The sequence below is a fragment of the Triticum aestivum genome, chromosome 2B, assembly GCF_018294505.1.
Source record: "Triticum aestivum cultivar Chinese Spring chromosome 2B, IWGSC CS RefSeq v2.1, whole genome shotgun sequence".
Lineage (NCBI taxonomy): Eukaryota > Viridiplantae > Streptophyta > Magnoliopsida > Poales > Poaceae > Triticum > Triticum aestivum.
In genome coordinates, this window is record NC_057798.1 from 464,263,941 (window position 1) to 464,278,582 (window position 14,642).

At 45.8% G+C, this 14,642-nt stretch overlaps 2 protein-coding genes across 16 annotated transcripts; one reads left to right on the forward strand and one right to left on the reverse strand.

Moving 5' to 3' along the window:
- The first annotated feature begins 8,055 nt into the window (after window positions 1-8,055).
- On the forward strand, window positions 8,056-10,933 carry LOC123045476 (subtilisin-like protease SBT1.7). The gene has a single exon (XM_044468537.1). The coding sequence runs from the start codon at window positions 8,297-8,299 to the stop codon at window positions 10,610-10,612; it is 2,316 nt and encodes a 771-aa protein (XP_044324472.1). The 5' UTR covers window positions 8,056-8,296; the 3' UTR covers window positions 10,613-10,933.
- LOC123045477 (thioredoxin M3, chloroplastic) lies at window positions 10,739-14,441 on the reverse strand. 15 transcript variants are annotated; one of them, XR_006421433.1, is made up of 6 exons: window positions 14,017-14,393; window positions 12,679-13,096; window positions 12,057-12,125; window positions 11,464-11,602; window positions 11,171-11,365; window positions 10,739-11,008 (listed from the first exon to the last, which is right to left on the reverse strand). XR_006421433.1 is itself a non-coding variant. In XM_044468541.1 (4 exons), exons 1-4 carry the CDS (start codon window positions 14,423-14,425, stop codon window positions 11,547-11,549), a joined length of 669 nt encoding a protein of 222 aa, XP_044324476.1. In that variant the 5' UTR covers window positions 14,426-14,441; the 3' UTR covers window positions 11,023-11,546. The 15 variants fall into 15 exon arrangements, 5 of the variants coding, with proteins under 5 accessions (XP_044324476.1, XP_044324477.1, XP_044324478.1 ...); XR_006421434.1 differs by lacking the exon at window positions 11,464-11,602 and having other exon boundaries at window positions 11,171-11,208; XR_006421427.1 differs by lacking the exon at window positions 10,739-11,008 and having other exon boundaries at window positions 11,023-11,602; window positions 11,706-12,125; window positions 12,968-13,096; window positions 14,017-14,438.
- Between the last annotated feature and the right edge of the window lie 201 nt (window positions 14,442-14,642).

Below are 14,642 nucleotides of genomic sequence, written 5' to 3' on the forward strand. Positions count from 1 at the left end.
ATATAGTGTACGAGTTCTGAAATTTTGAACCCTAAGCCTGTGACGCAACTTGAGTCGTTGATGAGGGTCAATCCTATGGCTCAAAGCGAAGGGATTCGCGTCTACAGTACCAGTGTATCATATCACTTTATTCCCGAATATTCTAGGCCCTCCCAGGCCATTCACTGTATATCACGTGGACAGGAGTACTTGCAAGGTCTTGCATAGGCAGAACGACGGCTCTAGAAGCTTAAATAAGACGGATGTTTTAACAAACGGGTGATGTTGTATGCCTGTCTCCAAAGGCTTCACGGGATTTACTAGGCCGAACTGCATATAATAGTATGACAGAATTAGCAGCACATTAGAAGTCACCTTGCGATTAGAGCATACACTAGCTTCAAATGTATCTTTTGCTATGTATGTTTTTCTCAATTTTGTGTGTGTCATAATTAATGATGCGGATAGGGTCCGACCTTTTTTCTACAAAAGTTACATACTTTTTCTCTAGGAACAAATGCAAGTACGAGATATTTTTTTATGTGTTGCTAAACAAATTAAGCACATCGGAACCCCATTGTAGTATTGGTTAATGAAATTATGATATTCACAAGAACTTTACATACACACAAAACAAGACGGCCGATTCCTTAGACTTTCCATCAAAACACATGAATTAAAACTTTGCGCGTGCTATGCACGTACCAATGTACTAGTATTTAAAGGAGAAAGAAACAAAAACAAAAAAGAACCAAAAAAAGAATATGAAATAGAAAACCAAAAAAGGGGCGTCCTGCCCCGCCCATGAGCCAGCCCAAAAGCGCGTGAGGGGGTGCGTGAATGCGCGACTAACCTTGCTCTACGTGCTCTTATACGGAGCTTTATGCATCAGTTTAGACAACTGGCGCTCATTACCCTACCTTATGGGCCGGCCCACAACACGTAGCATAGCGAAAATGAATTTATAGAGCAAAAAACACCATGAAAATGATGCTCCGTGATGAAATGACATCGCGCCATTTAGTTGTTGTGCAGGTTGCCTAACCATTAGACCAACTGAGCGGGCGTGAATGACACCAGCGCGAACAGTTTAAGAATAAGTGTAGGCGCGCTTTATATTGCAGATAGATTTTTACAAAAAACTTATTTTAAAAAATGTGAACGAAATTTAAAAGCTCAAATATTTGAAAACAAAACACGAATTAAAAAAAGTTCATGTAATAAAAAAAGTTCACGAGTTCAAAAAGTTCATGAATTTTGAATAAAATCACGAATTTTCAAAAAAAAAGTTCATCTATTTTCCAAAAAAATCACATACTTGAAAAAAATCATTAATTTTGAAAACAAAACCTAGATTTTGAAAAAACTTCATCAACTAGAAAAAAAGTTCATCAATTCTGAAAAAGGTTCATAATTTTTTGAAAAAATCATGTATTTTGAAAAAAAACAATTTTTCGAAAAGGGTTCACGAATTTTAAAAAAGTTTATTGAATATGAAAAAATAGTTAACCGATTTGAAAAAACTTCATTGATTTTGAAAAAAGTTCACAGATTTGAATAAAAGCTCATGGATTTTGGAAAAAATGGTTCATCAAATTGGAACGAAAAAATCATGAATTTATAAAGAATCCATGCATTAATGGAAAAAGGAAATGGAAAAAGAAAAGAAGAAATACAAAATCGAATAAAACGTCCAAAAAAACCCCAGAACTGAAGACTGAATAAAAGGGGAAAAAGCAAGTGTTTCCCAACGAGTGCGATAGCCTAGTGGTTGGTTCCTTTCCTTTGAACACATAGGTCGCGAGTTCGAAGCCGATCGCCTACACATTTCCTGCGTGTTTAGTGTTTACAGGAATAAAATGCATGATAACGGGCGCTGAAGGCGCCGAATAGGAAATCCCCTAAATAGGCCAGGGATATATGTTGCCCGTACCGATTCTTAAAAGAAATCGCTTAAATCAAGTGGCTAATGGGCCAGCGTAACACTATCGAGCACACATATTTTCCTGCTGTTTTTCATTTCAGCTTTTCATTATTTGTACTATGGTTTTCTCTGGATTTTTTTTGTTTTTCTGTTCTTTTTTTCCTACGGGTTTCTTTAGTTTTCAGTGGTTTATTTGTTTTTTCCTTTCCACTTTCTTAGTTCAACATATATCCCTTTTTTTCATACACATTGCACGTATACATCAGGATCATTTCATACTTGTTTAACATTTTCAGAATACATGACTAGTTTATTTTTCAAATATATATTTGATGCCTACTTTTTCTTCATACAAATTGTACGTTTTTCATATACATCTAAAACATTATTTATATATGTTTAACATTTTTAATATGTGATTAACTTTTTAAAAATACTTGTTTTGGACATTTTTATATACATGTTGAAACATTTTGTGTATAAGATGAAACATCATTTTTTGAAACATGTGAACACTTTTATACATTAGATAAACATTGGCTTTCAAAAGTAAAAAGAATTTGTTTGGAACACATGAATATATTTTAAAGATGTAACATATATATTTTTGAATGGTATGGAAACTTTTTTTTAATTACACAAACATTTTTGTTACATTGTATACCATTTTTTTAGAACATCACGCACATTTTTTGAAATTGATGACATTTGTGTAATGTCACATACATTTTTGTTAGAAATTGTACAAACATTTCTTAAAGGTTGCGCCGACATTTTGTTATACTACATTTACTTTCTTTAATGTGTGGAGAACACCTTTTTGTCATATTATATGTATTTAGTATCATTTTTAGAAAAAAATAGAAAGAAAAACGTGCAGGACGTCAGAGTAACATCAGCACGACGATGTCACATAGTCATCGGGCTGGCCCAGACCTATTCCCTGGCGACCCTCACATAGGAGTTGCTGTAGGCGGCATATAGTTGTGCCCCTAAATAGGAGGTCCCTTTGTCCAGATTACAATTTATCGGTGTTTTATAGGATATATGTTAGTATATCCAGGGTCAAACAAAGGTGAGGTCGCCAACCTATGGCCGGACCTGTAGCCTCAAATTTTCCCTCTCATATTCTTCTACAGTTCAAGATGCTAGATTCGTTGACGACTTGATCTTTTCGTGCGCAGCCGACTAGAATGTTGTTATCCTGGACCCCTCGGAATCTATATAAACCGAAGGGTAGGGCTCCTAGAGAACACACAGTAATCTCATGGTATATCATATGTACTTTGTACTCCAATCCAAAATAATAAACACAACCAAAATGTAGGGTGTTATCTCTTCGGAGAACTTGTATCTAGGTAAACCTCATGTCCTTGTTACCATCTTGTCCAATCGCCTAGCTCGGGATCCCTACCCTGAAATTTGCCGGATTTAGCTCTGTCAAAGCCCACAACTGACGCATGCACGGGCATGGGCTCGGGCTCGTTCTCGAACTACTCCTCCATTATCCAGTCCTCGTCCTCCTAGATCTCCTTCTTCAAGCTCAGAACCAGACCTGACTCTATGTGTTCCGTGCGCTGGGCATGCAAGTCATGGATGATGCCCGTGATCTCACGTCGGTGGCATGGCGAGAGGCCCTTCCCCCACACTTTGCCGCCCGCGGCCATTGCGTTGACAGCTGTGAGCGGAGGTGTGTCAACACTCATGAACTGTGGAGTAAGGGAAGCGGAGGCGGTGCCATTTGTGTCGTGCGTGCTATCGTGCTTATATATCGGGCACCAGCCAGGTCAATCGTCAGTTTGAATCTAAATGCTTGAAGTGGTTTTCTCCGCCGCCTCGTCTATTCAATGTCGACTAGGCGAACGAACGGGCAACCGGCTTTCCGTCCCGTCGCATTCTCTTTGAGTCGTCATTAATGTTGTATGGAGAGCGAGCGCACACGGCGCGAATGGTGGGACGGAGTTGGTGCCTCGATCGCCACACCAATGTGACCATCATCTGTTCGACCGACATGCGCCAGTGACCATTCACACCCGCTCCGGACCGACATGAATGCGGCGCGGAGTGGCTGTTGGAGCGGGAGGAGGGAGATGGTTTTGTGTGGGTCCGGGCAGAGACATCTACGTGGCGGACGTCCAGACGCCCACAAACCTCCCACAAGTTTACCTCTGGTTTGCATGAATTTGAACGTGCGGACTTGTCCACAAACGTTTAATGGACGATGTTGGAGGGCTCAAAGCGCCCAGACTGTGTGATCCAGACATTTTACCGGGAGGGGGAGGGGGAGGGGGGGTTGTCATAAAACGTTGGAGATGCCTGTATGAAGCAATTTGTATCTTGCGGGCTATGGATCTGATGTTTGTGGATAGCCTTGCGTCGGGTGTGCCATATTGACCACAAGGCAACTGATGCTTTCACAAAACTGTCATGCGGGAGGGAGTCAAGAAGTGTAAAAAGATCCAACATCTAGCATTCGGTTTCTAGTTTGAGTTATCACGTGGACAAGGTCTAGATTCGATAATGCTCGCGCGAACCAGGCCATGGTGTAGTCAAGAAGCGAATGTTGCCAAGAATCCTCTGCCCGACATATTCAGATTACAGTTTATCAATGTCTTATTGGTGAAATTAGTATATCCGGCCCGAGCAAAGTGAGTTGGCCAACCTAGGGCATGACATATAGCCTCCTTAAATTTCCCCTCCCATAGTACTCCCTCTGTTTCTAAATATTTGTCTTTCTAGACAATTGAAATGGACTACAACATAATGATGTATGTAGAGATATTTTAGAATGTAGATTCACTCATTTTGCTTTGTATGTAGTCATTTATTGAAATATCTAGAAAGACAAATATTTTAAAATGGAGGGAGTATTATTTTGCAGTTCTTTTATGGCTTCATTCAAGAATTGTCCGATGCTCTAGATAACCTGAGCTGGAAGCCGGCTCACTACAATTTAAACAGCGTTCTTTTGAGAACATAGGCATCAAGCTTTGCTTGATAAGGTCCTTAGGAAGCTTTAACGAGCCTTTAAGGCCCCGTTTGGATTGTCGTTTTCCTTCTAGATACAGTTGTAAAATATACGGACCTTCGACGGTCGTTTTGGTTTCAGGCTGGAAATAGCTCTTCGCCTGTAAGTTACACCCGGAAGTTAAATACACCTGTATTAAAATACAACCATACCAAGCACGGCCTAATTAGGTTAACGTCTTTGAAAGTTGAAACAAAGTGGATCGACCACATCCTTTTCTCTCCTTGCCATTTGCACCCGACCTGGTCTTTCGATAACGAGTACTCCTACTAGTAAAAGGCCGCACGCCTGATGCACCAACCGCCTATGATTACTTGGCCCCGTGAAAGACTCGTCACCATCACCTTTGCATCATGTTGTCTATCTCTTTTGTTGCTTAATCATATACCATTATAATTAACCACTTTCTTCTAGGACAGTGCTACCGTTCAAGCTTGACAACTACTGCATGCCGCCTGTTAGAGGTGCAAGTGGCGACCCACGTCTAGTTAGTTCATCGTTGGTCATAAAATTAACACCAAGAGCATGTTTGAAACTAACGCGGAATAGTCAAAACACAGGCATATAAACTTTTCAAGAATTGGATGTCAAGTCTCATGAAGTTCTATTAGAATCTAAAATGTAAAAAATATACTTTAGTGATCCAAACGCTCTTACGTTTATTTACGGACAGTGGCGGACCCACCATTGGGGCGAGCTGGGGCGGCCGCCCCGGGTCGCCGGCAGCGGAGTATTGAACCCCACCTACGTATCTTTCTTCCGGCAGGCATCAGAAGTTCAGAACACACAAAGCCAGCGGCGGCGGCGCTGTTTCTCTGTTTCTGTGTGACTGCATCGAAGGGTTGAGGGAGAAAGAGATTTGGGCTGGTCCGAGGGTGGATTGGGCTACGTTTATTGGTTACTACAGCCCACTGTACAGGCCCAAGTGCCTAATTGATCTGTACTGCAATACAATATAGAGAAGGAAATTCCCAATCGATAGAGAAAAATCGCTTCCAGCCGTTCCCCTCGACCTAGCCAGACGCAGCCGTTCCCCAATCAATTTTGTAGCTCGTTTGGTAATTAAAATGGGATCATATTGTGGCATAAGTGAGCATTTCAAGCAACAAGAGTCCATGTTAGTAGTTTCCTAGTTTTTAAAATCTTTTTAATTCTTTTGTTGTTGAATGCTACTCCCTCCGTACTTAAATATAAGTCTTTTCACAGATTTCAATACGAAATACATACGGATATATATAGACATATTTTAAAATGTGGATTCACTCATTTTACTTCGTATGTAGTCCGCAGGAATCTCTAAAAAGACTTATATTTAGGGACGAAGGGAGTATGAGTTCTGGTTGAATAGAGTTGCATTTGTGCCGAAAAAAATTAGACGTTAAATGTTCGCCCCAGCTAATTTCAATTCCTGGGTCCGCCACTGTTTACGGAGGAAGTACAAAGTCTAGGAAGCTTATCCTACATATTACCGGTTGTGATTGTCAACATGTACCTTTTCTTTTCTTTTGCTTCGCTCCGCCTGCGAGCTGTAATACTTTTATGACTTTGTGCTACTTCGCAAACTTTTAATAAGATGGTTGCATGCATCATTATGATGCAGAGGCCGGAGGTAAACCTCCATTTCCAAAAAAAAGTTATTTGAATGCTCCACAGAAATTTTACGGGGAATTGTTTCATCAACAAAGAGAATAGCGGAGAATATGGGAGGTGAAGATTGAGGCTATATAGCGGAGAATATTCTTTGCATTGGACTTCTCAAAGGAAATAGAAACGAGTTTGAATCCTCCAAAACATGAAGAAAACTAAGGAATCACTGGTACGAAAATCCTTTCTTCTAAACGGGGACAAGCCTCTCTTGTGACACTGGCCGCAAACCCACACCCCTCTTGCATCCACCAGCAATCTTTTTTTGCATCTCCCTTGTACTCCTCTCCATCCAGCATTTATGAAGCTGCATTGGATAGAAAGATGGATGATCCAAACCGTGATTGTGTAATGACTTTGCATGCAATTAAGAAAGAAATCCCTTCCATGGTGCAACCGTCGGCCAGACCAGATGGAGCACTCAACCGAACGTGACTGGAACACGAGGAGAAGACCAGCCGAAGGAGCACCCAAAATCTCGAGTTTCATTTACTGTTTGATTTGAACCTCGCAGGAAGCAAGACCATCCACGTCGATAGCTTTATCACTCAGAGCTTGACGACTGGTGCAGAGCAGAACTGGGTTGCGCCATGCATGATCCCAGGAACTCTGATCACTTTCAAGCCAGATTTCAGTCACCGTCGTTCGAGAATTAGAATCCGGCACGCGAAGATTCAGAATTAAATGGGTGTGCAATTCAAACTGTGTCGCACGCCTTCAGCCCCGAAATTCCTCCCCTTTCTCAGAGGGTTCAGCACTTGAGTCCCTTTCGTGGGTTCAGTCAACCCCGATGTCTGCCGGCGCGTCGCCGCTCGGAAAGCGGTAAAATCCACATGCTATATCTCAGTACGATAATCCTAGATCCACGACTCCACGTAAAGCTACGAAACTTCTCACTTAAATAAACCTCCCTAATAATTCTCTACCTCCTGAATTTCTGGTGGGTGAGGCCCTTCCTCCCGCTTCTCCAATCCTGGTCATGTAGCATTACTCATCTCAGTACGTGAGAGACATGATAAATCGTACGTACATTTTTCTAGCAAACCTCTCTTTTCTTTAATGGAAAACGTGTTCCGGCAGGATCTCACAAGACAAAGAGCAGTGAAAAGACTCGAGTGCAGTAGTGCAGCACCCACAAGGGAGGGATAACATATCTTGAGACTTTGCGAGCATGCACGCCCCCTCTCGGTGCCACGATTTGACCCGAACGAAATGACGAGTGCTTAACGAATTGTCGAGTAAGATTTAACGGCGCGGCCACCGGACGAGACTGAGATCAGTACTACTTGCTGCTGTAAAGGCAGCGCGGAGGCCGGAGGGTATCGTGGGAGGAAAGCAAGGCCAGGCCAGCGAAATGGACGCACACCCAACACAACTATGCGTTCGCGTTCGCGTTCGCGCCAAGCTAGCCAACGGCCGACGCGAATGATTGCAACATACATGGTGGAACATGGCGCCCATCTGCACGGCCGGGCCCGGCTGTCTGACCTGCTTTCCTCCAGAGAATGATCTTAAGAAGATTCTTGGCTAGTTTTCTAGAGGGACTCATGGCCTCCATGGAATCCAATATGTATATAATGTATCCGGCAGGCTGCCACCAGTACCACCACCGCGCCCTGCGAGTGCCCTCCACTTGTAGCATCCACTCACACTCACTCTGACTACTCGCAGCCTGCATAAGAGGAGAAGACGCTCTGGCCTGAGCTGAAACATTTGACACGATGAACCATCAGGCTTTGCCTCTGCTTGGCGTAATAGGCTTCTTGGCGGCATGTGTGGCGGGGACTGCAGAGGGCGACCGGCGGCCGTACATCGTGCAAATGGACGTGTCGGCGATGCCGACGCCGTTCACGACGCACGAGGGCTGGTACACGTCGGTGCTGTCGTCGCTGTCTGGCAGGGACGAGGAGGCGGCGCCGGAGCACCTGTACACGTACGCGCACGCCATGCACAGCTTCAGCGCGGTGCTCACCCCGCGGCAGCTCGCGGAGATACAGGGGATGGAGGGGCACGTGACCGCCTTCCCGGAGACGTACGCGCGGCTCCACACCACGCGCACGCCCGAGTTCCTCGGGCTCACCGGCGGCGGCGCTGGCGCTGGCGGCGTCTGGCCGGCGTCCAAGTACGGGGAGGACGTGATCGTGGGGATCGTCGACACGGGCGTGTGGCCCGAGAGCGAGAGCTTCAGCGACGCGGGCATGACGACCAAGGCCGTGCCGGCTAGGTGGAAGGGCGCGTGCGAGGCCGGCAAGGCCTTCAAGGCCTCCATGTGCAACGGGAAGCTCATCGGGGCGCGCTCCTTCAGCAAGGCCCTCAAGCAGCGCGGCCTCGCCATCGCGCCGGACGACTACGACTCGGCCAGGGATTACTACGGCCACGGCTCCCACACCTCGTCCACTGCGGCCGGCAGCGCCGTCAAGGGCGCCAGCTACTTCGGCTACGCCAACGGCACGGCCACCGGCATCGCGCCCATGGCCAGGCTCGCCATGTACAAGGCCGTCTTCTCGGGCGACACCCTGGAGTCCGCGTCCAGCGACGTGCTGGCCGCCATGGACCGAGCGATCGCCGACGGCGTCGACGTCATGTCGCTCTCGCTGGGCTTCCCTGAAACTTCCTACGACACCAATGTCATTGCCATCGGGGCCTTCGCCGCCATGCAGAAGGGAATCTTCGTTACGTGCTCGGCCGGGAACGACGGCTCAGACGGGTACACCATCATGAATGGCGCGCCCTGGATCACCACCGTCGGCGCGTCGACCATCGACAGGGAGTTCACGGCGACCGTCACGCTCGGCAGCGGCAGCGGCGGCAAGAGAATCCACGGCAAATCTGTGTACCCGGAGCACACAGCGATCGCCGACGCCGACCTCTACTACGGCCACGGCAACAAGAGCAAGCAGAAGTGCGACTACTCCAGCCTGAGCCGCAAGGAGGTGAGCGGGAAGTACGTCTTCTGCACCACCGGTGAGAGCCTCAGGGAGCAGATGGACGAGGTGCAGGGCGCCGGCGGCCGCGGGCTGATCGCCGCCAGCAACATGAAGGAATTCCTGCAGCCGACTGACTACGTCATGCCGCTGGTGCTGGTCACCCCGTCGGACGGCGCCGCTATCCAGAAGTTTGTGACGGCCACCAAGGCGCCCAAGGTGAGCATTCGGTTCGTCGGCACGGAGCTCGGCGTCAAGCCGGCACCGGCCGTGGCGTACTTCTCCTCCCGCGGGCCGACCCAGATGAGCCCGGCGATCCTGAAGCCGGACATCGTCGCGCCAGGGGTGGACATCCTCGCGGCATGGGTGCCCAACAAGGAAATCATGGATATCGGCAAGCAGAAGCTCTACGCCAAGTACATGCTCGTCTCCGGCACGTCCATGGCGTCGCCGCACGTCGCCGGCGTGGTCGCCCTGCTGCGGTCTGCGCACCCCGACTGGAGCCCGGCAGCCATCCGCTCGGCCATGATGACTACGGCCTACGTGAAGGACAACGCCAACAACGTCATTGTCAGCATGCCAAATCGATCACCGGGGACGCCTCTCGACTACGGCAGCGGCCACGTGAGCCCCAACCAGGCCACAGACCCCGGCCTTGTGTACGACGCGACGGCAGATGACTACGTCAACTTCCTCTGCGGCCTCCGCTATAGCAGCCGCCAGATAGCGGCCGTTACCGGCCGGCGAAACGCCAGTTGCGCCACCGGTGCCAACCTTGACCTGAACTACCCATCGTTCATGGTGATCCTCAACCACACGACTTCGGCCACCCGGACGTTCAAGAGGGTCCTGACCAACGTCGCCGGCTCGGCGGCAAAGTACAGCGTGTCGGTGACGGCTCCGGCAGGAATGAAGGTGACGGTGACGCCATCAGCACTGTCCTTTGGAGGCAAAGGCAGCAAGGAAGGGTTCAGTGTCACCGTGCAGGTCAACCAGGTGAAGAGAGCAGGAGATGACTACAGCTACATTGGAAACCATGGGTTCTTGACCTGGAATGAGGTTGGAGGAAAGCATGCTGTCAGGAGTCCAATAGTCTCAGCATTTGCTCAGTGAGGAGAAATACCTGCCAACATAGCAGGAGCAGAAATAAAGGATGACCATAGGAAAACAATAAATAATATAGTACTGATCACAAGAAGTAATACATAGACTGAAAGCACAGGAGAGAGAACACACCAGGGTACTGATGATGTCAAGTGTATTTAGCCTCTATAATAATTTATAAATTTGTACACATTTTTCTCAACAAATCACATTTGGCCTAAAATGAGCTAGTAACACATATTCCACCAGTTTGATTTGCTTCAAAATATGTAAATCTCTAAATGTAACAGGGTGTGAAATTATAAGCATTATTACATGCTTGTTTGGAAATCTCAAATGGCTGGTATGTTCTCTATCAACCACAGTGATCGGTACCAGTATACACCATACATCCAAAGGTTATTTCTGCATAAGAAAAATGATGAAAAGTGATTGTCTGCTTTTCCAGATGTTATTGATATTTCCGTGACAGGTACAAATAATACTTCAGAAAAGGGCAAAGTGGATGATTTTTATACAATACATATGAATGATCCATGTCCTAAATCCGGAAAAAAGTGTAAGCACCTGATGCACCACCTGCGTCTAAAGCTTCACTCCAGCACCTTCGAAACCACATGTAGCATTAGACTGAATTTTAAGTAAAGCCCACACAAGTTCAGAGCTCCAAACTAAATACTGTTCGAGAAAATAGGCTCATAGTTTCACAAATAGAAACTTCAGCAAAAATATTCTCTAGTGCAGCCCCATCACCATTGGTGTCTGCAAATTGATTTAAGTCAAGCAGTCATCAGACGATCACCAGAACTTTGATATCCATCATGTGGCACTTGATGTGTTTCAGCTGCATTTAGGTGTACCTGAACATTCTGGTGATCGCCGGAAATTCCGATCATATTATTGTGCTATACCTCCTCACAAAGCTACTCTACATAGCTCAAACTCAAAGGCACGGTAAATGTATGTAGCCACTAGCCAACAGTACCACTGTAGGAGCAGCTGTAACTTTCCACGAAAAATGAGATAATAGAATTAATTCAGTTGGATATTATCAATAATAAGCAATTCAATCTCTAAGGAACCTAAGTCTATTGTATCCTACCATTGGTTCCACTCAGGCCACTCGGAGCCACTTGCTATGCACTACTCTTCAGCATGGAAAGATTAAAAATCCATGGCACCAGTCTGTTGATACCGCCTGCCAAAGTACTTACCAATATTCCTGCACCTAATCTAAACTATTTTTCTTTCTCAGCTTTTACCTTAGTGTGTGGGTCTTCTTTGTCAGCCCAAGGAGAGCTAAAGATTACATCCTAGGCAAGCTAAAGGGTAATAAAAAGAAGTTCTGCATGATAACCAAGGTTTAGCTTGTTGAGTCTAGATATATATTGCAGATTAGAGACAATAAATAATAGGAGCACAAGGTTTAATAAAACATGCCTTGAAGAGTTACCTGGGACAATTAGCTCAGTATTAGCAGCCCCACAGAAACAACAATTGCACTGACATAACAGAGAGAAACCTTTTCAGAAGATAAAATTCAATAGTTAGATCTTAGATGCTTCTGTATACAGGAACTAAATGATTAAGTATTTACTCTAGCTCTGAAAAATAGCACGAAAATTTTAATACATAAGGGGTGCAAAAGAAGAAGAGAAACAGACATAAATGTGAGGCACATAAAGTAAAGTACTCCCTCCGTTCCTAAATACTTGTCTTTCTAGGCATTTCAACAAGTGATTACATACGAAGCAAAATGAGTGAATCTACACTCTAAAATATGTCTACATACATCCGTATGTAGTAGTCATTTGAAATGTCTAGAAAGACAAATATTTAGGAACGGAGGGAGTATAACAAAAATCTTAATTTGACCTCATTTAACAAGATGTTTCTAAGGGCCTTAAATATTCGACCCTGTTTCACATCAATGATAACAATCATGATTCATTACAACCCTCAAGGTAAAATAAAGAGGTCCAGCAATCCTTTTTTTCTCAGAAGTACATGAATATTTACAGTAAGTTGTGTAGCTAAGGGATAACAAGAAGCTCAAGTTGTAACTCCAACTTTACCTTCCCTACTCTTTCCACTAGCTGGCAGTGAAAAATCAAGTATATGGGAATATGAATCTGGACCAAGTAACAATATAACGTTGTAACCAAAATGGTCACTGTTCCAAGAAAGAATTCTCAATGGCCCTCACATAAACGGCTTTTGGCAGAGTTCCAGTAATACTATGTATTTTCTCTCCATCCTTGAATAGTAAAACAGTCGGAACCCTCTCGATATTGTAGGAGTTTGCAGTTTGTGGGTAATCATCAGTGTCAAGCTTATAGCATTTTATCCTTCCAGCGTACTCGCCTGCAATCTCGTCGACAATTCGATGGACCATTTTACAAGGTCCACACCATGAGGCCCAAAACTCCACAAGCACAGGTACATCACTGCACATGACATTTTGGTTCCAGGAACATGCAGTGATTGCTTCAGCTGTACAAATGGAAAGAACACTACTGTTACATATCTTCCCTACGTGTGCAGACTAAATTCACAAAGAACTAAAAACAGATGAAGTTAATTAACAGAGTTCAGAAAATCGAACATGTGAAAGAAGTGTGTAGGTAGGTACTCCCTCCATAAACTAATATAAGAGTGTTTAGATCCCTACTTTAGTGATCTAAACGCTCTTATATTAGTTTACAGAGGGAGTACTTGTCTTCACTGAGGTGAATCACAGAGATTAACTAAGCTAATTGCTTCTTCTATATTCTGAAAAAGAAGGATTTATGCATTAGTGCAGCTTGCATGAACTGACAGTCTGACAGTACCATGATAGTGAGCGAGTGAGTTATGACACTATGACTTTATAATGTGTAGTAGTGCAGCAAAATAACACAATGAGGCCAGGCGTACAATGCTTACTAGTAATTTCCACTGTGTTTATCAATGGAACATGCAATCTAAGAACTGAACATGGGGCTGTATTTTCCTGCATAGTACATTAGACACTAAGTAGCACATTAGCGATTAACTCACACAGGTTGACACACACAACCAATCTAAGCACTGAGAACGCTTCATTCCAGAGCTTTAATCCTCAAACAGTGATATACTTCAGAATGAGAAGGCCGATTCGAACATAAAGTTGAATTTTACAGCGAGGAATTGGGATTGCCAAGGCACACGGTTCAACTTTGCAACATATTCAAGCAAGTGGCCCGAACTTAATCATATGATTAAAGTCTTCTATCTTGTAATAGTAGCAAACTACCTTCACTAAGGACTAATAAGTAATCATACGAGAAACGAAGAGATGGCTGGCGTCCGAATGAAACGGAAATGGAACTAGCAGTTCACGAGCCCACGAACTGAAGCTTAAAACGGGGATCACCCAGCGAGTCGGCCCTTACCACCGGTAGAGTAGGCGCAGCTCACCCTCGCTGTCCTGGAGCGAGTCGTCGGGCGCCGGATCCAGGACGCGGCGTCCGGCCCGTGGGCCCACCGGCGGTTGGAGGAGGAGCCGGAGCCGTAGCCGACCCTCTGGCGGATGGGCGCCGCGGCGGCGGAGGGAGACAGCAGCGCCGTGGCGCAGCAGAGGTGCCGTGAGGCCGCGGCGGCCATGGTTTGAGGAATTTGAGAGCTGGGGAGTCGTGGCGGAGAACGTGGTAGGTGGAAACTTACGAGACGCACGCAGCAGGCAGCACGCGGTCCGTCCGAGCTTATTACGTTGACGGGCAAGGCGGAAAATGCGCGAGTGCAAACGCAGCCGTCCGATGGCGAACGGGCGGCGTGGACGGAGGAGGGACGCGGCCACGCCATTTCCTTTCCGGGAGCCTTGAGTTCGCGGGAATACCAACCAGAAATACTACTCCTGCTCGAATTCTCGCACGAGATATTCCATTCTTTTCCATGAATCAGTGGGAAGGGATTAACATCTCTCTCATCCACCTACCGTCACCGTCGGCCCCATGAGCGTGGCCAACCTAACAAAGAGCCGGAGCGCATGGCCCACACACGTCACCGGCCCCACCTGTCA

What these genes read in the sequence shown, in the direction of transcription:
- LOC123045476 (XM_044468537.1), top strand. Translation starts at nt 8,297, where the DNA reads ATGAACCATCAGGCTTTGCCTCTGCTTGGCGTAATAGGCTTCTTGGCG.
- LOC123045477 (XM_044468538.1), bottom strand. Translation starts at nt 14,425, where the DNA reads ATGGCGTGGCCGCGTCCCTCCTCCGTCCACGCCGCCCGTTCGCCATCG. An exon ending in CTGCGCCTACTCTACCGGTG is followed by an intron (nt 13,097 to 14,016) that starts GTAAGGGCCGAC and finishes CCATTTGTACAG; the next exon opens with CTGAAGCAATCACTGCATGT. An exon ending in AATTGTCGACGAGATTGCAG is followed by an intron (nt 12,126 to 12,967) that starts GCGAGTACGCTG and finishes TCTTCTGAAAAG; the next exon opens with GTTTCTCTCTGTTATGTCAG.